This window comes from Pyxicephalus adspersus, chromosome 11 (genome assembly GCF_032062135.1).
Source record: "Pyxicephalus adspersus chromosome 11, UCB_Pads_2.0, whole genome shotgun sequence".
NCBI classification, from domain to species: domain Eukaryota; kingdom Metazoa; phylum Chordata; class Amphibia; order Anura; family Pyxicephalidae; genus Pyxicephalus; species Pyxicephalus adspersus.
Genome location: NC_092868.1, coordinates 25,541,606 through 25,564,132, shown reverse-complemented (window position 1 = coordinate 25,564,132; position 22,527 = coordinate 25,541,606). Strand labels below are relative to the sequence as shown.

The window sequence follows — 22,527 nt, the reverse complement described above, 5'->3', positions numbered from 1 at the left end:
CATTGATTGTCCCCTTCTGATCACTCATGTGCCGTTCATATTCCCCTTCTGATCACTCATGTGCCGTTCAAATTCCCCTTCTGATCACTCTATGCCATTGATTATCCCCTTCTGATCACTCTATGCCATTGACTGTCCCCTTCTGATCACTATGAAATGACTGTCCCCTTCTGATCACTATGAAATGATTGTCCCCTTCTGATCACTATGAAATGATTGTCCCCTTCTGATCACTCTATTCCATTGACTCCATTGTCCCCTTCTGATCACTTACCCGTAATTAAGTGCAGGGATCTCCGTTAGGGCAGGGATCAGCAGCTTGCTTCCTTGTTCAGAATCGCGGGGGCGCGTGTGCAGGCTTTTTACTTTCAGTTTGGCTCAGGAATAGACACGCCCTGCAGCCAGCATCAAAGACACACAGGCTGCAGCCAGCATCAAAGACACACACGCTGCAGCCAGCATAAAGGACACACACGCAGGATCAGATATCTGGAGCTGTCTTGGTGAGTACTTTTTTAATTTACCGGTATGTATGCTTTTATTTTCTTTTTCTCCTAGGTCTTATTTTCGGGGTAGGTCTTATAATAGGGCAGGTTTACAAAATAGTGCTAGGTCTTACTTTCGGGGTAGGTCTTATTTTCGGGGAAACACGGTACTTGTATTGTCTGGTGTGTTTTTAGGAACAGGGTGAGGACATGATGAAAGTTTTTGAAAATAGTTAAGAGGACCTATGGTTGTGAGCTGTCACATACACATCTGTATCAGTATTGGGTTTTTAACAAAATTTAATTGTACAATCATATGTACACTGTGCCAGCCATGTTTTTTTTTGATGTATAGGTACAGTTTTTGTGCTTTTCTGTTCATCTTAGTGCAAGTTTACCAGTAAGGTCTACACAAAACATAAAAATAAGTTAATTTCAGTGAAAGCACTGAAAATACATGCAAATTTCAGCTGCCCTGTAAAAGCCAGTCACCCTCTTCTTACAAGATATCCATTAACTTTTTAATATCATGGGTGCCTTCCATTGGTGTGCTGTGCTGCTGCCTCTTCGCACCAACATCTATGTACATGTATTTATGCTAGCAATAGTTGTATTTCAGATAGTGACTATTGGTGGGTCATGTGTACGGTGCTATATACTTGTGTAGGGTGTTTTGAAATGGTAATTTGTACTCTCCACTGGAAACGTGTAAGATAGGGGAACAACATAAGAGCACTGGTAAACAGAAACAACGCACTGTCACCCAATAAAAGAATGTGGCTAAATGAGGAAAATTATTTAAAGATAATTAGTTTTTTTTTATTTGAAGCTAAAGATTTAAAACTTAAGAAAAATTAAAATTTACATACTGAAGCTTAAATAAAGGTGATTAGCATAGTATACTTATTTTAGGTTTTAATAAAATCTAAGGGCTTTTTATAAAACAGGAAATCAGACATTCCCTCAAACCTTTCCTGCTGGAAATCTTCCAGGTCTATGTGTTTCAACAGCAGTAATTGATTCCCTCCTGGGAATGTTTGAGGACATGTCAGATTCCCTGTTATATAAAAAAAAAATCAACATTTACACATAATGTCAGCTGCCTATATAACTGGATCTACTGGTACATTTTACTTGGTAGGTTACGTCCTATATATTTTGCCATTTTATGCTAATTTTAAATTGCACAGCCATATTGAATTTTTTACATTGTACTTACCTTGGTGTGGAGCTTGGCCAATTGCTTTTCATCAAGGTTAGTCTGTTTGTAAACTCTCGTCTTATAGCGGAACTGCAAATAAACAGCAAAACCACCGAAATTATCAAAATGTAAGGTTTTATGGGCTCATATTACAGGGGCATAATGTAAGCCAGTGTAAAATTGTCTTAGCAAAACATAATATTTCAAACATAATATTCTCCTACTTCTGTAACCATGGTGACTATTCTGTGAAAAGGCATAGCCCAGGAACACGAATACTAACAAGTTAATACAAAAAAATTATAACGCATAGTGATGATTGAGTGCAAAGTACAGAAACCCAAATTTCACTAATCTTATGTTAGGTACATTGAAAAGTATACTGGTTGCTAAGTTATTGTACTTCATTTTTTTTTTTTTCAGTAGACCTTCAACGTTTCCCCTGCTTCTCAATTCAGCTACTTATAAGTAGGTAAAAAATGTACTAGTAAAAGGGTGAGGTTAGAATTGTACATACCTAACCTTCTTCTGAGTCACTGTCCATGACAACATTGTCCTGCTGATTCCAGTTGAATGCAGAAGCAAGTAAAATCTTCCAAGAAGACACTCAATTCCATGCATAGTGCATCTGCTTGAGAAATGTTGCCTGCTCTGTGTTACAAAGGAAACTACCAAGGCACTGCAAACAGCAGACCAGGGTAAGGTATATAAGATGGATATATACAGTAATTCTAACTTTACCTTACCAAGTATGTGTTTCAGCAACATGGTATAGGTAAATTGGCTGGCATAAGTTGAATTTCTATTAATATTTATGTCCCCTACCACTGCCTGAATATTCTTCAAATCCACTTCATTAAAGCGGTATTATTGCAATGATCAGTGGCACCAGTATTGAGCAAGGGTTCTCTGCAGTTGGTAAGTTTTACATTTTATTTTAATGCCTCAGAAAGTATAAGACGATGCAATAGCTTTAAGAATTATCAGTGCATTTCTACAAAATTACCTTCACAATTAGAGCGTTTCCTTGTTAATATTGAATTTTCAAGTGAAAAGTGCTAACTTCATCATGAAGAATTTTCATGAATCCATGTGTCCATTTCAGGAAATTAGTCATTTTACTATTGCCAATGGATATACATTCCTGAATAAGCTGATTGATAATGGACCTAATTCTGGTAAAATAAATTATATTTATTTTTGAAGTTTGGTCTGTGTTTTTTTTATTTTATTAAAGGACTTCTCTCTGCGTGTTTGTTAATGTTCATCTTTTTCTGAAAATACGTAAGAAGTCAGGCAGATGTCTGGTCACATCCTAACTAGGAGGGATTCCAGATTCCACCATAATCCCTTTTTGTTCCAACAAATCCCATTTTGGAGGACCCCCCCCCCACACTCAAATCTTGTATGAAGGCATGAGGCCTAGTATAGTACAGGGCACATGATCATTGAAATCAATTTCCTGTATGCATTAATAAGGGTCTAGTTGAAACATATGGGGAACACTACTTTTATAAAACATTAAGTGTCAAGCTCCCCATGCCAAACAGTAGTTTGCAATTCAGACAATCTTTTGGTGGGAAACATAGAGTGTCCATGGATATTAGATATTGGATATTCTGGTGAATAGAAAGCTGGCTATTTTGTTCATCCCTTCATACAACCAATAATTTCCTATTTTCAAGAGGAGCTTCAGCAATGTCACATTCTGATGTGTCCAGGAGAAAAGAGAAGGAATATACATCAGAAAGAATGTATACTCTTCATATATATATATATATATATACACTCACATACATTGTCTGAACTTAGCTTACTGCTCCTTCAGGGCTCTCGCAAATACCCAATGCTTCCAGGTAAAGGGCAGAGTGTGAGTTATTCTTAAGATGCCATACTTGAACCTTTCCCCAGACCCAAACACCTTACAAAGTAGAACCCCTCAAAAAAACCCTGACCTTTTGCCCCAAAAGAGCAATATGAGTCTCCCTGTAAAGGGGCCCCTCTGGTTTTTTAATAAACTTTTCCTCAGAGACAAATATTCAATTTGAATATTAGAATACTAATTTTATGGCTGTTATATTCTTCCTCTAGCTTCAATATTTTTGCCTTCTCAGTAACCTGGAACAAGTCTATGGATAGGTAAATCTGCATATTTGCTTTGGGTGACTCACAGCAAAACAACAAAATGGTGGGAATGGCATGCAGGTTACCAGTATTTGCAATTGTAACCTTCACATTTCTCAAAAGAAAAGTTTGCTTTAAAACAGCTTTACATTTTTTTTTTTAATATTATGACATGTATACAATCACGTTACAATACTTGCCTCCAAATACGGAACCCCTTTCTCAAATGACTGTGGATATTCCCGTAGCAGTCGCTCTTCATCCAGGAACTTGGCATCTCTTCCATTGGTTGCTGGTTGGAAAAGGCCATAGTTGAGGACATCCTTCAGACTCTCATTTAGCGTGCACAGTATCTGCTGCTTGGCTACCCAGATAGTGGCATCTGGGTTAAACCGGAGGCATTTCTGCAATAAAAACAGGGAAGATATAAACAAATATGTAAAGACAACCATCCATTTCATAAATTATATAGTGTCAAATAGATACAAACTGAATTTGTAATATATATTAACATTACTCATTTGCTTAAACCAAAAAAACCATAGGTTAGTTTTGCTTTATTTTTTCGATGGATAATATATACTATACTGAATATTATATTTTTATCACGTCTATATTTTTACTTGCTTTATTTATTCATAATTTTGTTTATATGCTCTCTTTTTGTTTGATTATGACATGCATTGCCTGACGTAAAGTTTCAAAATCCTACGCAATATCACAACATTTGTTTTTCCCCAGAGCTCCAAAATTTTTTCCCCAAGATCTTGTATTGGTGAAAAGGGAGTTGGATCGCTGCATATTGTATTCTCCAGCACATCACAAAGATTCTCAGGGGCCTTAAAGTCTGTATTCTGTGATAGCCAAATCTATCCACTTAAGAGGTACTCCAGTCCAAGACAGGAAATGAATCACCTAAAGTTAGTAGACCCCCAGGGATGATCACTAGATTACAATAAGATCCAAAACTGGAATTTCCTCCAAAGTGCTGAGATAATAGCCAGGCACAGAGCTTGTGTTCAGCAGTGTGCAGAGATGGGGATTATGCGGAGTAAGGTGTATAGGTGGTAACAATTCTGTAGCATATAATGAGGAGTAATAACATTCTATATATAAGGATTGTAGTGACTATGTATAGACAGCCAATAATGGAGGAAGGCCCCAATGTAGGATGAAGCAGACAGGAGAAGTATCTGCATGTAGCTAATATCTGGACCGTGGATTACTGCCCCTATGTGAGAAGAAAGGGAGGCCCTAGAGCCTGCGAGAGGGGAGCTAGGCGGGGGCCAACATGACTGTGGGGGAATGGGCAGAGGTCAGTTAATGGGTTAAAGATGCAGGTTTTGATTTAAATTGATTGGTCAGATAAAAGGTGCATAGGGGAGGAGTATGTGTCAAATTTTGATTTGAATTGATTGGTTAAGAATTGGTGCTATGGGTGGGGTCAAATAGGTCAATAAAAGCAGAGTGGGGGGAGTCGTAAGAGGCAGTTAATTTCATCAAATTGAAGAGATTCCCACCCGCCCTCCCTGAAGTTATTAAAGTAGTAGTTTTGGCAGGGCATAAGGGTTGGCGGTGTGAGGTCCTCGAAGGGGAGAGTGTTGTACAGGTATGTGGGGAAAAAGTGATGGAGTGTGGAGAGCCATCGGTGGTATGGGGTCTCCAAGTTTATGTAATATGGTTGTTGTGGGGTTAATATCGGGAGGTAGGCATGGTTGATATAGTTCCTGAGGCGGGTAGGGACGTCTGGGAACAGTGGTATATATATATGTTTATCAATCGGAACGCAGATCCCTGATTAATGGTTTTGAAAGGGTTAACAAAGTGGGTAGAGGACCTGACACCTGACGATGGGGATGTATGGTTTTAGTTATGGTTGATATTTATGTTTATATTATGTTATCAATAAAAGATGTGTAACAAAATTTGTTATTAAAAGGCGGGACGGCCATTTTCTAGCATATCTGTGTTGTGTATTATATAAACCTAAATGTTTTAAAGAGGTGTGAGTTATATTGTTTTTTACAATAGGCTCATTCATACCATAGTCAAGTATAGTGGAAAAGAAATCCAAATAAAGTATGCAAAGCATACCTTATGTGGCATAATATAAATCCCAGATGGGGTGGATGATATCCACTGATGCTTTGAGCCGTGATCTCCAGTGATGTATCCTTTTGTCATCCTTTTGGATGAAGCTGGATTGTACCAGGAGTGAGAGGAAACAGGTTGAAGGAGATGCTGGGCATCCTGTAAGGGCAAACTCCTGAGCGCCACGTGGTCAGGATGGCCGCCTGGGTCCCCACTGCAGCGGGTTTTTTTAAACTAAGCATCTAAGGCCATTTGTAGTGTTGTTTGAATCCTATCAAGGACATAAGGGGCCTCAGGAGAATCAGTCTGTTCATGCACTGGAGAGGGAGGAATGACAGAATTTGTCTTTTCTCTTACATATACAGACAGTTATCAGCTTGGTATTTCAATAGTCTGCAGCTTACTAGTAGTTTAAATTTTTTTCTTTTAACCTAATGCCAAGATTTGCGGAAACAGCAAAGGCACCTGCATTACGATCTCTCCATTACAGTTTCCAAGGTAATGGCAGCTTGTATTCCCTGGCAACAGTTTCCACAGTGATCGTTAGAACACCAAAGCCTCTCACTAGGAGTTTGAAGAAAGTCCCAAAGGTTTCGCTAATGGAAGCATATTGATGCGCTGCACTGGGAGATCAGTGAGAAATGTTTTCCTTAGCAAAACCACCGCTTACCTTAATCTTGTCAGGTAAAATCTCATTTAAAACTAGTGTGCTGATCAATTATTAAAGGATCTGCGTGCGTTACAACTGTGTGAATATGGCTTAAGTAGCAATCTTAGCTATTTACCATGACCTCTTCCCTTGGTGCAGGAGAAAGAAAAGAGGAACTGTCACCTAACTGCACAGTAGAAACAATAATCTTATCTTCAGGAATGCCACTAATTTACAGGTAAAGGAGAATTCTTATCAAACTTGAATTCAGAATCTTGTTTCAAGAGGGAAACTATCATTTGTTCATGGTTTTGTATAGATATGTAAATGTGGTCTAAACAGGTCAATTATGTGTTTTAATGGTTTAAAAAAAACACACACATATATATATATTCTAAGCTGCATGCACAGGCACTGGCCCTGTAATGTAATTGAGGACATCAAGGGCCCTCTCTGAATTAAACCCTCTATTTAATCCATTGGATGACAGCCAATGTAAAATTGCTTTACAAAGAAACCTTCAGCATAAACAATTATTTACCATTACAATGCAGAGGTGGCCTCACTGCAAGGGTATTTGTCTAATTTTAGCAGAGCTAAGCAAGCCAGTTCATCTGCTACCTTTACCTCTAGAAAACCTGAAAATAAACCTTCAATGCTGGAACCAAAATGAACCTCCAATTTACTTTTTTGGAGTCATTTACTTCTGAGAAGAATTAACAAAATACTGTTTAAATGGTTTGTTACATGAAGGTCTCTCTCAACACAAGTATTGTTTTAATTTTTGCTATCCCATAGCATCTTTTCTTTATGTCACTGATATATCTAAAAAAGATTTTGTTGACTTTCCTAATGAATTTAAATAATTTCTTTGTGTACATTAGCAGCACTAATATTAAGTTTGACCTTTTTTGTCTGTTTTTTTACACTTCTCTATTAACTAAACTTTGTATTTTTTGTATTTACTACCAGATGATTTTATTCCCTTTATTTATCCTTTTCTTTTTTTACATTTCCCGCAGTACATGTTTTATTTAGGCAGGGATCACATTTTCAAAATCTGTTAAAAAATTTTTTTAATTAAAATATGTTACTAATTATCATATGTTACAATATTACCCCTCTGTGTACTCTTAAGAGAACAGACACTGAACTGAAAACTACCTGCTGACTTGCATGCTTGTGTTTGACTGTACATAACTTACTATGACTGATGGTCCAACTTCTGTAAAAAGAAAGGGAAAGTGCTCTGTTCCTCCTCAAATAAACAATTACTGAGCATAATTTTTAGCCCACATTTTTTTTTCAGAACAGCAATTTTACTGCAGCATTCTGACGGCTCGTCCCTGCTGAGTCAGATCACCCCCAACCGATTTGCAAACAGCAGAGTTATTGGTAACTTGAGCTTTTTTTGTAGATTTATTGGTCTGATTCAGCAAGGAGTCTACTGCACTCCCAGAGAGGAGTAGGGGTCCACAGCTAATGGCTGGTGCTGTAAAAACCAGCTGTACTGGAGCAGTGGGCATGCTTACATTTATATAACAGGTAAGACTGTGGAAACCCAATAGTTTGGTGCATCATAAAATAATTGATGTAATTTTGTAAAATTCTTTATTTGGGTTTTAAATGAACATTCTATAAAATTTATAAATGAGTTTAAAAGGTAACAGCCCCAACATTGAATCTTACAAAAAAACTTAGACTATTCAAAGTTTAAATCATATGTCACTGCTCTCTAAATGAATTGTTTAAGCAAGTTTTCTATCCATTTCATTTTTTAAACCTACCTAGCTGTCTATAGGAAACTTTGTCAAATGCTTTATATCCACAACCCTACTGCTACAATTTTGCTTACTTCTTCATAAAATGAATTATAGATTCCTTTTAAATTGCAGAAAACTTTTAATTTAATTAATAAGGGATCGTTTGCAGCTGACAACTATATCAGTTTAAAATCGTTGATGCCCGCTGATATACGCCACTTTCTCTTTTAGGACCCAATTGCCACAAACATTTTAAACACATACAGGGTGACTTAAACAGAGCAAAATGAAGATACTTTTAGCAGTGCAATTACTAACACAAGAATCAAATCAATATAGGAAAAGCAAGACGCTGTTTGTTGTACAATATATTTACACAGCGGGAGTAAATTAGGGTATTGGTTTCAGAGCATTGCAGAAGGAGTGAGTTAATAGGCAGCTATTGGTTTATTTGTGACACGACTGATTTATTCCTATGATGCATACAGTGGAAGGCACAGAGCACAAGTGCATTTGTAAGTGCAAAAAAAAGTGTATCATTTTATTTATCTAGTGACATTCAAAATATTGTATTTAGAAAAAGCATGAAAATGTTTCAGTCCAGTTTTTATCTATTCCACATAGCTATTTACTGCAATTCAATTTTTTTATTAATTATTGTTATTTTGGTATACAAAGGAGATGCCACTTTTAATTATTTTGGGGGGGGGGAGGATTAGGTTAGGATTGGAATAAGGCCCCCTTTCAAGTTTTTATTGCCATTTAGGACCTGCTTGGGAGATTTCCTCTCTCAATTTTTGTTCTTGAAGGAAGTCTCTTCAAAGAAAAATTTCTATTAGTTGTCCCTCTTTTAGGAGTTTTTTCCTACTTTCTATTTCAGTGGCAACTGAAAATTTTTCACCTCCATCAAATTTCACCTCCAACTCGAGCTTTAGAGTATTATCTACCCAGTAGGCACACAGATAACAATATAAACCTGAGAGAGGTTATATTGCTTCCTTACCATATACAAAATAATAATACAAATTGTTAAGGCTGTAGACACACTTTAAGGGGTAACTCAACTTATGTGAAATATAGAGGCTGACACTGCTGACCTCTCCATCTTAAGTTGGCACGGTCCCACTGTACTTATGCTTTCAGTACTTTTGGCCGTCGATCTGGAACAAGTACACTTACCTGGACTAAGTTTTTTTTCTCTTACCTATCTGATTCACACATTTATTCACGGCCACTGATTTAGAAAATATAGGGATAGATAACTAGTATTTGCAGATGGAGGTCAGAAATGGCAACCTACATTTTTCCTTGGAAAGGGTTACACTAACAATAAACTCTGTTAGCCCATTCAGGCAAGAATAACAGTCACCTAACAGTCCACCCACAACAAGGTATACTCACCTATAAGAACCCCCCCCCCCTCTGTCAAAGTACTCATTCTTTTGCTCTAATGTTCAATAATTCTGTTCCATTAGCAGGTGACAGTGTCTCCAATTACTTAAGGTACTTACTTAATCATAGTTGCATAGTAGGTTAGGTTAAAAAAAGACATAAGTCCATCAAGTTCAACCACTAGGGAAATAAACATATCACAGATATAAAACCTTATAAGACATAGCTGAACCAGAGGAGGGCAAAAAAAAAAACTTCAACAGGGGAAAAAATTCCTTCCTGATTCCCTGAGGCAATTGGATGTTCCCTGGATCAACAGTCTCTGTTACCTTTACTTTAAAGCCTTAATACCCAGTTATATTCTGTGCTTCTAGAAAAGCCTCCAGCTTTTTCTTAAAGCAATCTATAGTAGTTGCTGAAACTACTTCCTGAGGGAGCCTATTCCACATTTTCACAGATCTTACAGTAAAGAATCCCTTCCTTATCCAGAGCTTAAACTTCTTCTTTTCCTCCAGATGCAAAGAGTGCCCTCTTATTCTTTGTAATGATCTCAAAGTGAATAATGGGGAAGAGAGTTCTCTATATGGACCGTTTATATATTTATACAGGTGATCATATCCCCTCTTAAATGTCTCTTCTCAAGGGAGAATAGATTCAGTTCAGCTAATCTCTCCTCATAGCTGAGCTCCTCCATTCCTTTTATTAGTTTAGTTGCCCTTCTCTGCACTCTCTCCAATTCCACAATGTCCTTTTTGTGAACTGGTGCCCAAAACTGGACTGCATATTCCAGATGTGGTCTGACCAATGCTTTGTACAGGGGCAGGATTATGTCTCCATCTCTGCAGTCTATTCCTCTTTTAATACAAGAAAGTACTTTACTAGCTTTAGATATTGCAGCTTGGCATTGCATGCTGTTATTAAGTCTACGATCCACCAGAATCTCCAGATCCTTTTCCTTTTTTGACTCCCCCAAATGTATTCCCCCTGGACCAGGGGTGTCAAACTCTGGCCCGCAAGGTCCTTTTTTTTGGCCCCCCAGGGAATTCCAAAGGTGAATTGCATCTGGCCCACCTGCTACTACCTATTGCAGCGAGTGATGCCGCTACTACAATTCCCGGAATCACTCGCATCACTGCGTGGCCTGCATTTTTGTTCTGTTCCATAGACCCAAGTATTGCTGGGAATTGTAGCCTCGGCATCACTCACGTCAATGTGACAAGCGAGATTTCTGCCCCTCTCTGCCCCCCTCTCACACATCACAGGGGATCGCAAAAGCAGTTTAAGTCCAGCCCGGCTTTTGGTTCGCAGAAATTTCGCAGAACCATCGGAAGGTCGAGGAAATTTTCACGAGAATGCCAGAGGCATTCTCGCTGATCCCTAGTCAAGACCAATTATACCACTTGTGGACCCCCTATTAGTGAGTAAAACTTATTGTCAAGACCCGTATGAAGAGGATAATACTACATGGAGCCGTATAAAAAGGGGGTATTGTATACAAAACAACAGTTGTTGGGGGTAGGAATTGAACTTACATGGTCCATGGTTCAGATAGTCATACATAAGCTGGTGGCGTCTACAAATGGTATTAATGGTCTTGACAATAAGATTTGTTCCCAAATGGGAAGTCCACCAATGGTATGAATTTTTACATAATATAAACCACTATATCAACTACAAAAACATTTTAGGAACTCATACAGGATTTCACTATTGGGGACCAATGTTTTTTGCAATGACTATGTATCTATTCACATGTTTTGATTATTACTGACATGTGTTTGATGAATATCCATATTGTTTTCAGCATATGACAATGTTCCGCTAGCGTGTGATTATCCAAGGAAGCCTATACCAGGTGAAATGTGTCGGGTAATACAGTCACACGTATGCGCTCCATTTACCAACATCTTTATTTCGATATTTACATTGATGGGACATTTTGCTGGTTCATTTACTGCCCATACTTTATAGATGAAATGTGTCTAGAGCCAGTCTTCTGGCTATTAATTAACTGATCTCCAAAATGTTGTGAGATCCATGCAATGTTGGATATGTATTGTACTATGAGACAATATCACTAATACAATGCCACTGTTGCCAATAAAAAACCCTCTGTTTGCTTTACTTTCTTTACTATTCCTTTGTATTACCTAAACTCCCAGTTTTTTATTGCAATTACCATTTTTCATTTATATAGCCTTCACAGCACTGTGCTGATGCAGTGACTTAAAATGATAAGCAACTAACGATGCCATTTCTGCCAGGGACTGCAGGCAAACCTAGGTGAATCATTCATTGGTTGCTAAGAACAGCATGGAAGAGAACCTTTTCAAGTGTGTGTGTGGCAGAGAAAATGACAGCTACTGTGGTATTAGCCTATTATGTGTAAATTTGTGGTAGTAGTGGTAAATGTCTTGCCTTGAGCACCAAATAAGTTAGAAACTGCCCTAAGAAATAATACTGGCAAAAAAATTTGACTTTATCTCATAACAGTTTTTGAAAACCCAATTTAAACTATTGTATTTTGGATAGAGTGGATAGGGTTACAGCCTCCGTTGGGTTATTAATCTGTAAGTCCTTAATGGGGAGGCTTCACCACACTTCTTTTCATGTGACGGGTAAAAAGGAATCTCTAAAATAAAAATATAGACAAAAATACTTTTTAGTGGGGAAGGTGTAAAACATCTGACAATTTTATATTGCTGTCTGAACCTTTCAGTCCCATCTCCAATTTTGCATGGGTGTTACTGGGACAGAACAGTAAGGAAAAAACCCTCAATATGGTGACAGACAGTAATACAAATCATATTGGAAATGTTAACTTTTATCCATATCAGCCCCCAAAAAATGTCTGGAATTTGGTTTTCAATGCACAGACAACTAGGCATCATTATACAAAGTCAGAAAAACGGCGTCGCCTCTTCCACCATACCTACTAGCTGGGAATGTAAATGCCAAAAATGTTGCCTGACTAGTCCAAAAAGGCTGGTTAAACAAAAAGTTCAGAAATAGGGAAATACTTAGTCTTGTAGCTTTTGGGACAAGAAAAAGTGAGCTGATCATAAAAAGATTAGTTTTTCTTGACAATCTGGAGAAGGATGGTTTGATATTCTACTAATTAAGGTTACATAAATTGTTAGCAGAGTGTGGATAATTCTGACTACAAGTGTATCTTTGCTGCATTTAACAATAATTATGATGCATTTCCTAACACATTCTGATTTTGTTTTGCATTAGCACACATTTGAACTTCCATTACATCTGAAAATGTGATATATTTTAACACAGTTGGGATAATCACAACTAAATCCTTCATGATTTTGCATTTTCAGCAAAGTACCATATGCAATATGAGAAGAATGGAGAACACTATTTCTGGCCATCATTCCAATGGTTTGGATTCAATATAATTTTAAGTGTTTTCCCTGAACATTAAGGACAGTAAATAATTTCCTTGCTGAATGCTTGATGCAAACCAGTGACTTAAAAGCATTGCAATCAAGCAAAAACAGGCAAGAAGCTTTATTAGTAGTAGGTGGACAATGCCAGCCACCTTGTTTCTCCTCTTCTGGCTGGTATACATTAAGGGTCTGTAGTGTACCAAGCACAGCGCAATGTGTTAGAAAGAATATTTACTGCATTTATAGATGCATTATAGAATGTTCAAACATGAGGAGACAGCAAGAAAAAATGGGGCTGTCGAGAGCCAGTCATATGGAGTAGCAGACTGTGGGAACAAGGAAATAAACTTGCGTTTTTTGCTTTTTATGCCACTTGGGCCTAAACAAACATCTAACTTTTGCACTTAATATTATCTCAAAACAAACATATATGGAATACGTAAACACAACCAAATGGAGAGGGGATGGCTTAGTGCACTGGGAAACAAATTCCGTTTACCAATATGTTTGGACCTTTAATACACTCTATAGTTTATTACCTGCAGTTAGAAAAACCTATAGTCAGATACAGAGGGGTTTGTGGAGAGGAAAAGGCCAGTTCTCGATCATGCAGCAGCTAGAATTATCACCCATTTAACAAAACTTACAAAGCCTGTTTTTGTTCATTCCTTCTGCTTTGCTGGCTGTTCCTTGTACAAGTGACATTCTGTACAAATCATTGAGAAAAGACAGATTAAGCCGCATTAATTACTCCGTAAGCTTCTATAAGAAGGGTTATCTCTCTTTGTTTCCTTTTTTTTCTTTTCATTTTGGGGAACAATTGTATTTACTCCCTCTAGTCAGGATAAACATTTCAATAACAAAATCCTCCAGCCTCTTCATAGTGGTATAAAGATTTCTTTGCTTATCTCTGTCTTCTTAAAAGCTTTGCCAAGGGTCTGTACTTTATTTAGAGCAGGTCAGTGCTTACTTCTCATTACTTAAACTGTTAGATTAGTTAATGTTTGTTTCCACCAATTCGTATGGAACTGGCAGCTCCTGTCCTCCCTCCAGGGGTAGTAAACTATCACTCAATCACCAGGCTGCTTTCACACCTTGGCTAAACATTTATGCTAAATGCTAATTAAAGTCTTTGCCAGTCTATCTACAGCAAAGCCCAGAGTGAAAGCTGCACAAGCAGCAAAAAGAGCCAATTAGTTGTGCTGTGGTGCCTATCACAGATTATGCTGTTAGAATCAGAAGGCAGAACATGTAAGGAAGTAATCACTGTACTGCATCTCCTTCACTGTTTAATCACAAAATCAAGTCTCCTGCCAGGCCTATGGACTATGCTGTTGGGCAGCTATGTATAAACCTTAGGACTGAATTGCCAGAAATGAATTTTCTTTTGGCAGGTAAAGCAGTAGACTTACATTTAGTTAATTTTAAAATTAAGCTTTCAGCAAGGCATGTTGGGGTGCCATCCAGAGTGAACTGCACCAAAGCGCACAGTTACAGTTCACACCATACAGAGTGAACCTAAGAATTAAAGATTTTGTACTTCTGCTCACCTGCCTGTCAGCTTTAGTCACTGGGGAAATCCAGTGTTGGGTAATGCCAGCCTTGATAATGAAACAAACATGGTATCAGCTTTCTGAAAAGCCAAGTGGATAAAGGCATGGACACAAGTAGTACTGTGGTCTCTTTGAATGTAAAAAATACCTATAAAAAGGATTTTTACAAAATATGTAGTAAAACCAACACATTTATGATACAAGATTTGCTTTAAATTTCAAACATAAATGTTAAAGTGGGAATAAAAAGGTAAAAAACATGGTATGGTTTAAAAGTTGGAGTGAAAGATGCACATTCTGTTCAGGAAAAAAAAACTGTTGGGTTACAGAAAGTCATGAATGGCATCTCTGGAATTCTCCTTATTCAGACCGTACTTAAACTACATAAAAGCAATGATCACGTGGAATTGTTGCATATGTTAAAAATTCAAATGAAAACATTTCAGCTACTGCATGTATACTATGAAATGGAATGAAGGACCTGTGCCTGAAAGTAGCTCAGTTTTAAAAAGGTTAATTATTAATAGCAGGAACATGTGATAAAAAGCCTTAGGCGGTGATTTGATTTAGACTTCATAAGAAATACTTGGTTAACAGAGTTTCAGCAGAACATTGAGGAGTCTGTTAACTCTCAGCCACTAAATTATTCATTGAAAAAACATTCCATTTCAACTTGCCTGAAACTACTGAATAGAGCACAATTCAGTTGTGGTTACACACACAAACACATGCAACAGACATAGATAGAAAGAAAGATTGATCTTTTGAGGTTTAATCTTTCTTTATCCCTCATTACACACACTGTCTTCTGGAAGCATTCACCCACCTCAATTTTCTTTCTGTTTTTTCTGCTAAATCCACAGTGGTTTATACAGTGGTGTAGTGCATTGCATTTAAATGCAATAGAATAGCCAGGTCAAAATCCAGACGTTAATCTAATTAGGAATCTGTGGCATGGAGATTTCTGTACAACAATGCAATACATTCAACTTGAAGGAGTTGGGGTAGTTTTTTCTTGAGGTATGGGCAAAAATCCTAGCAGATACACGTATTAAATCACACGGGACTATATAGGTTTTTCTATTTTCCATTTGCTATTTCAGCCCCAGCCCTCCAGCAACTGACCTAGGCCCCTTATTTCTTAAAGGAAGATGGCAATTATATGTATAAGAGAAACTTATTGGCAGCAACACACATTTAGTATACTGCTGATCAATTTTTTTGAAAACAACAAGCCTAATCCCATGATCTGCTAAAAGAAGCATGCAATGGGAGAAAGCTTGGGGGCTGTCATTTTTTTCCTCCTCCAAAAGATTCCTTTCGCCTGGCTCTGTTTGGTTTAATAAATAAATCCATTTACAATGTGTCAGAATTCTTTTGACTTATTCTTTTGAAAGGTTGGTGAATCAAAGTAAATATAAGAAACCAAATAACTAGGATTTTTAAAAGGAGAGGTCAGCAATGGCAGACTACATATTTCTCTTCTGATAGGTAAACTTTAAGTCCAATGTATAAATCCTCTCTCTAACCTTACTGCTTATTTCTATTGCCGCCCTCTGCTATATTCTTAATCCACCAGGGCTACTTTTAAATCAGTAAAACAATTGTTATTCTTTGATGCTTTTTGTGCATACACATGCAAAATCTACAACTGCCTTAAGAGTTTCTTTTGAGAAATGAGAACAAAATGTGCAATATTCCCCAATTATGGTTCAAATGTTAAAGTTGTTATTTATGAAAATGAATCAAGGAAACCTACTAGTTACCTTAAGCAATCCCATACCTTGTTTTCCATTTTTTGTTTAAAATACAAATCTAGTGAACTACCAATCCCATTTTGTTCCACACATGCAAGCAATAGGCTAGTTAATTGTTCCAGGGCAGTCAGTGGACAGCCTGTTAGTTGCCAACCTGCCACTATGTGTTTGTTCAGGGGGGTTTGATGGGAGGTTGCTGTCATTCGCCAACTACCAAACTTGAATGTTGCATACCACAGACAATGCTTGCATGTGGTTTTGAAGAGATTACTACTCCACCTCACAAACATTTGGGTGAACTAGACCTTAATTTTTTCAGCAGCAGTCATTTTCTCAGAAGTAGTGCATTTACTAACTATGAATGCTAAATCTGGGCTCTTCATGTCTATGCTACATAGCAATGAACGGGGAACACTTCAGGTACTTTGCAATTATTACCGGAACATATATTGTAGTATTGATGCTTTTTTTTTTTTTTACAGCAGGACTGCATGATACAAAAGTGCTGTGGGCATCCATAGATATTTGTCAAAATTGCAGCTGAGGCTTGTTTTTATTGTCATAGGCTAAATATACATTTTCTTTTGATTATCAGGGCAGACTTTTGTAGTGAATTTAACACCAATACCAGTTTTTATTGAACCATTGATACTTCTTTATTCTAACCATTCTAACTGTTCAAACTATGGAAATATGTCTGCTTGTAGAAAGTGGATTTAAGGAGAATTCATGTGAGGAAAATGGATTATCTAAGAATAGGGGACATAAAACCACATACACTGAGGTACAGAAGCCTGGGGTCCCATTTAGCTTTTTGAACCAATCTTCCTTTGTTCTTAGTAGCTCCACTAGTCAAAGGACCAAACAACTCTTTTTAAAAACTGTTTAAAATTATATTATAGTAACATTTTAAACCATCTGCAACATAATACCACTTTTAAGTGGTTAAGTTTACTTGTGTTTACATTCAATGAACAGTAGTAACATTTATTCAGCAGCTACTAGGGTAGCAGTGATTTATTTTTATATTACATACAAAACACACACACCAGTACTCATTTTGTTGTAATTTCAGTTTCATGGTGTGAGTTGTTTAAACAGTACTTAGCCATTTTGCAAAGTTACAATGGAGCAGCTGTCCATCAACACGGAGCAATGGAAAGTCATAGAGCTCTGCTGCTTGGAACAGACAGTGCAAGCTGCAGAGGGCAAACTGGTAATTCAATTATAATGACATATAAAGCCATTTATTTAAACTTCAGCTATTCCATTATGATGCTTCTACCAATAATGTCTTTCATATTACAGTCCTTAAAGTCAGACTCTAAGTATGCAAAATCTATGAATTTTGAAGGCTGTTTTCAGATAAACCAAAAAGTTCAGTAATGTAAATTAAAAACCTTAGTCCATAGATCTGCAGAGGGGCTATGGTTCCCATAGCCAGAATGGGTAGATTTCTAAAAGGTGTTGTTCTAATTTTGTGGCAAGGCAGAACAGGATTGGATTAGATAAAATAAAGATATTGCACCCAAACCGCAGATTACACAAATTGGCTTGTCGATTACAACAGTTGCAACCCTGCATAATTTGGTGCAGTGATACCATTGCTAGTTTTGAAAAAGTCATTGCTATCTGAAATTGCAAGCTAGCCAACTGTGTATGGCTTCAGCGCTTTTAAATCACATTGATAGAACAAACATGTAGCAAATGAAAGTTGTAGAATAGTCATAATCGTCTTACTATATTTTACTATTTCTGAGAGTGTGGTTTAGTAAGTGTGAAGATAAAACTCCAGAATAGTTAAAATTACTTTCAACAGTAGAGGTGGCAGTAACAGCAAGTGTAATTCCCTTTTGACATGTATATGTCAAGATTTTGCGTAGATGGCTTATGGAATCGGGAGTCTTGAGGTGCTTCTGACCTGTTTCTGCACTCCCCTCAGACCACCTCGTAAGGTGCTTATGTCCTTCTAAGGTGTCCAACTTTAGGTAGCTTTTACATTCTATTTGATATACATGAAGGTAATAGAAGTTCTAATTGCCTTGCTGGTATGTTTCATTTGGATATTCACTAGTTTTCCTGATGACCACATACAAGCAAATATGTAGAAAAAATACTGATGCCTATAGGTTAAAGAACTTTCAACTTTTTAAACTCAACTCAGGAAGGAATAGCATCATTGCACACATTTTTGAGCAAGTGAGAAAAAATATCTGTAACCAATGACGGCATTCAGAAGAACTAGTTACCACCACCTAGGGGATATCCAAATAGCCCTGTATTGGGTCATCAAATATCGAGTAGTATTAGGAAGTTTGTTAGTCACCCTGATTTCTTTTTTTAAGAATTATTTATAGTCTACACAACAGTTACCATTGCAGAAAAATACAGCAAGCACCCACTGACATTATTTACTGTTTAAAGCTGTCTGCCCTAAAACCAGGTAACTTGCTATGAATATTTTGTGGGTTTCTTTTTTTAGCAGCTTGCCATAATGCAAGATTTGCACTCTATAAGGTAGAAAGTTGTTGGGATCAGCTAAAACGTTCTGCTGATTAAACAAATTGCTTGATTCTTGTCATTACCGCAGCATTACAGCAACACAAAATACCTAGTCAAGCTTCCAGCGTCACCACTTAAAGTGTTTGCAGAGCGTTCCCTGTAGTCCGTCATGTACTGTAAAGTGTTTGCTTTAATGAGAGGTGGACTCTAAGAGCAGAAGGGAAGGCCAATGGGGGCTTGGTTTATTTGATTTTGTTTGTGCTGAGTTAGACATAAATCATAACTTGCGGGTAATGACCCCCCTGGAGACCTCACAATAGTTTAAGAATAAAAAAAACTGAAAATAAGGTAGAGGAGGGGAGAAGCAGTCTGAATTATACTGAGCATCCCATAAGAGTAGTCTTCTCCTAAGAAGAATTTTTTTAAAAGACTATTTCAGTTTATTTGTTGTTGTTTTTAAATAAATTGAATGTACCACAATTACCTTACTGTAAAATATGTAGGTAAAGTGAACCTGTCACCATTCTAGCGCTCCAGTTAAACCTATTATCTATAAAGAATAGTGTTTGCACTTGTAGTTTACGCCACCAGAGGCCACTTCATTGATGAAAAATTGGCCCTCCTAAATTGGCTGAGAAACTTCCAGGATTGTTGGTCACTTGTCTTTCCTACATCTCTAATTGGCTCCTTTCCCACCAAGCGCCACTTCATCGACTATGAATTGGCCCTCCTAAATTGGCTGGGAAACTTCCAAGAATGTTGATCCTCTATCTTTCCTACAGTTCTCATTGGCTCCTCCTTCTGACCAAATTTTCAATAACCCAGTAGCTATTGGTGGCATGGACAGCAGGAGAGATAACCATTTACATTTATTTTTAATTTGACATGTTAGACAAAGGACAGGTTCATTTAAAAATGAAACTAAAATGGTTTTGGTATTTTTTTTCTTTACATTTGCCCTTTTTTTTCACAAATGTTTAACCTCCCTGGCGGTATGATTATTTGAGTAATTTTTAAAGCGGTACATTTGACATTTAAAAATACTTGTTATTTTATTTTCCCACTGGTTCCCCCAGCGCATGCCACCCGCACATGCACAGGTCGCATTTCCGCCCAGCATCTTCATCCCATGGCCTCGCATCCCCAACGTTCACACACCGGGGATGCGAGGCCAGCGTACACAGATGCTGGGCATCGCAGGCTCGTGGGGACCAGGTAAGCCTTCAATTCCACCCCAAGTGTGGCTCGGGGTTACCACTTTTTGTAATGAAATTTAACCCCGAGCCACACTCAGGATTACCACTAGGGAGGTTAATGTCCCATTTTTACAGTTTGTACAACATTTACCAATAACACATGGGAGTAGTTTGTTTTCTGGTCAACTTCCATTAAATCTTAAACCTTCTAAACTGAAAATGTGAAAGTGGAAAAATAACTTATTTCCTAATGCTTAACGCAGACACCAGGTTGTTCTAAAGTTGGCATATAAGTGTCTTCCTGCAGTGAGCTAATGGGATAGAGATGGAGGATGGAGAACCTGTAAGCAGGCAGTGACAGATGAGATATAACCATGAACATTGGATTTCAGTAGCAAAATTCTAACTTGGTTCTAAATCAATGATCGGTAAATCCAAAGCATATGGCATGGATAATATGTGGTTATCATTTTGAAGCTAGCAAGGCACAATGTAATGTTAGCAAATTCCAGCCAAACTAACAAGGTAATAAACAAGATAGAGGGGCTATCTACAAAGTTTAAAATGCCAAACCTTAGCCAAGCCATAAGTATTAATTTAGCAAAAAAAAAAGATATTGAATTCCATATAATAATAGAGCTCTAAATATCTACTTTAGAATTACCTTTACTTTTAAAAATAAACCTGTACCTCGCTCACACCATCCTTACAAGAGTGTCTATATATAGTCAATATATAGTTACGCTACCATCTCCTTAAGTCACTAACAGACCATCGAACATTCCCATGAAATATCATATGCAAAATAGGGCCCTGAGTCAGCAATATTTGCGCTTCTGTTAATGGCATCAGTTTCAAACCTTCAGATGTCATTCAGTATGATATCAGAATTGGTGTGTTTGGCCTGTAGTGGACCTCTTAGATTTGACATGCTTCAAGTGGGTTTTGCATTCCAATAAACTTGTATGGAAATTTAATCCATACAGGATGTAAAATTTATACATAAGTTATCCTCTCACAAACTCTTAATCACTGCTTCGTGGTGAGGTACCGTGTCTCAGGCAAACCTATACTTAGTCCTGGGTATTTTTTGGGTGGTCTGGTGGTGGGTGGGTGAAGGAATGGTAAGTGCCTATTAGTCCCTTCTGTAAAGTGAACCTGTTATTTTGCCCAGAATAGACAAAGCATATACCCTATCTTCCTTCCTAATGACAAATGGATTTTAAAAGATGAGGTTTACAGTGTGGGTGGTGGCAGCCCCATCACTGGGACTTTATGAAAGTATAGGGCCTAGATGTCCAAAAAAACTTCTCTTGGCTACATCTAGTAGGTGGCATGGTTTTAAGATTGTAGTGGTCCCAATTATACTCATTGGATAGTGTTCCTACTAATAATGTTTGGGTTCCTATCTATTTAATTTACCAATTCATTTCATACACTAATTCATCCACCTATAGCATTTTTGTATAATCTTATTCGAGAAACAAGTTAACACAATATGCTAAATACCCTGTATGTGTACTAAAATATTTTTCTTCACAATCATTCTTTCAGAATAATTGCTTGCTGTGGCTCATGTGGCCATTTACATCCGCACACACTTTGAAAAATAACAAATACCCCCCAGCTCAGTTTCTTACTGTTTGATGCAGGTCAGGGATTCCAATGCGAAAGACCATCATACTGAAGTTGGAATCGTCCGGGACAGACATGGATCTCTCCTTTATTCTGCGGGCAGCTATCGATGATGATGAAAGAGGGTTAGAACCAATATTGCTGGTGGCAGAAGTGGGATTCTTCTTTCCTCCAGAGACTGGGTCTCCTCTGGAGCTGTCTGAGTCCGACTCTTCCCCAGGGTATTCGGAGATGCTCCTCCTCTCCTCCTCGCTTGACATAGGACTCTGGGGCATTGTCAGGAAGGCAGAACCACAGCAGCATTACAGGACCAGCTGCAGGTCAGAAAAGGAAGCAACAATTAAATAAACAGTAACAAGAAAACTGTATCTTACAAACATTTAGCTTCATGTAAACCGGTATTTGGTGTGTGTTTATTTAAAAGAAATTTGAACTCAAGACCAAAAATATTTCACCCCACAAATCCTTAGTTGCTGCATTTGTTTAGTTAGTCAGACTATAAACCACTTCAGCAATTACATAAGAAACTAACTAAAGTAAAACTAGACCAGAAAAGTAATAAACTGCCCCAAGGTTTTTATGGTTTTTAGGTGGATAGGAATATGTCTTATTTTCTGTAACAAAACTTTTGCCCCTGCCTGCTAGCAGACAATACATCAACAACATATATGGCCCCCTCCACTGAGTACAGGAGTGGATGCAGCTATCCATGGACAGAAAGTTCACAGGATTGCCAAGTATAAAATAAAGAAAAAAAAACTGAAAAAGGAAATTTATG

At 37.6% G+C, this 22,527-nt stretch overlaps 1 protein-coding gene across 1 annotated transcript in view; it reads right to left on the bottom strand.

Moving 5' to 3' along the window:
• Nucleotides 1-22,041, bottom strand: part of SHANK1 (SH3 and multiple ankyrin repeat domains 1) — a 168,087-nt gene extending 146,046 nt beyond the window's left edge. Inside the window, exons 1-3 of the mRNA XM_072425275.1 lie at nucleotides 21,755-22,041; nucleotides 4,011-4,214; nucleotides 1,705-1,776 (exon numbers count right to left, since the gene is read on the bottom strand). Coding sequence (XP_072281376.1) covers nucleotides 1,705-1,776; nucleotides 4,011-4,214; nucleotides 21,755-22,024 — 546 coding nt within the window. The 5' untranslated portion in view covers nucleotides 22,025-22,041. The remainder of the gene's footprint in view (nucleotides 1-1,704; nucleotides 1,777-4,010; nucleotides 4,215-21,754) is intronic.
• Nucleotides 22,042-22,527: the final 486 nt, after the last annotated feature.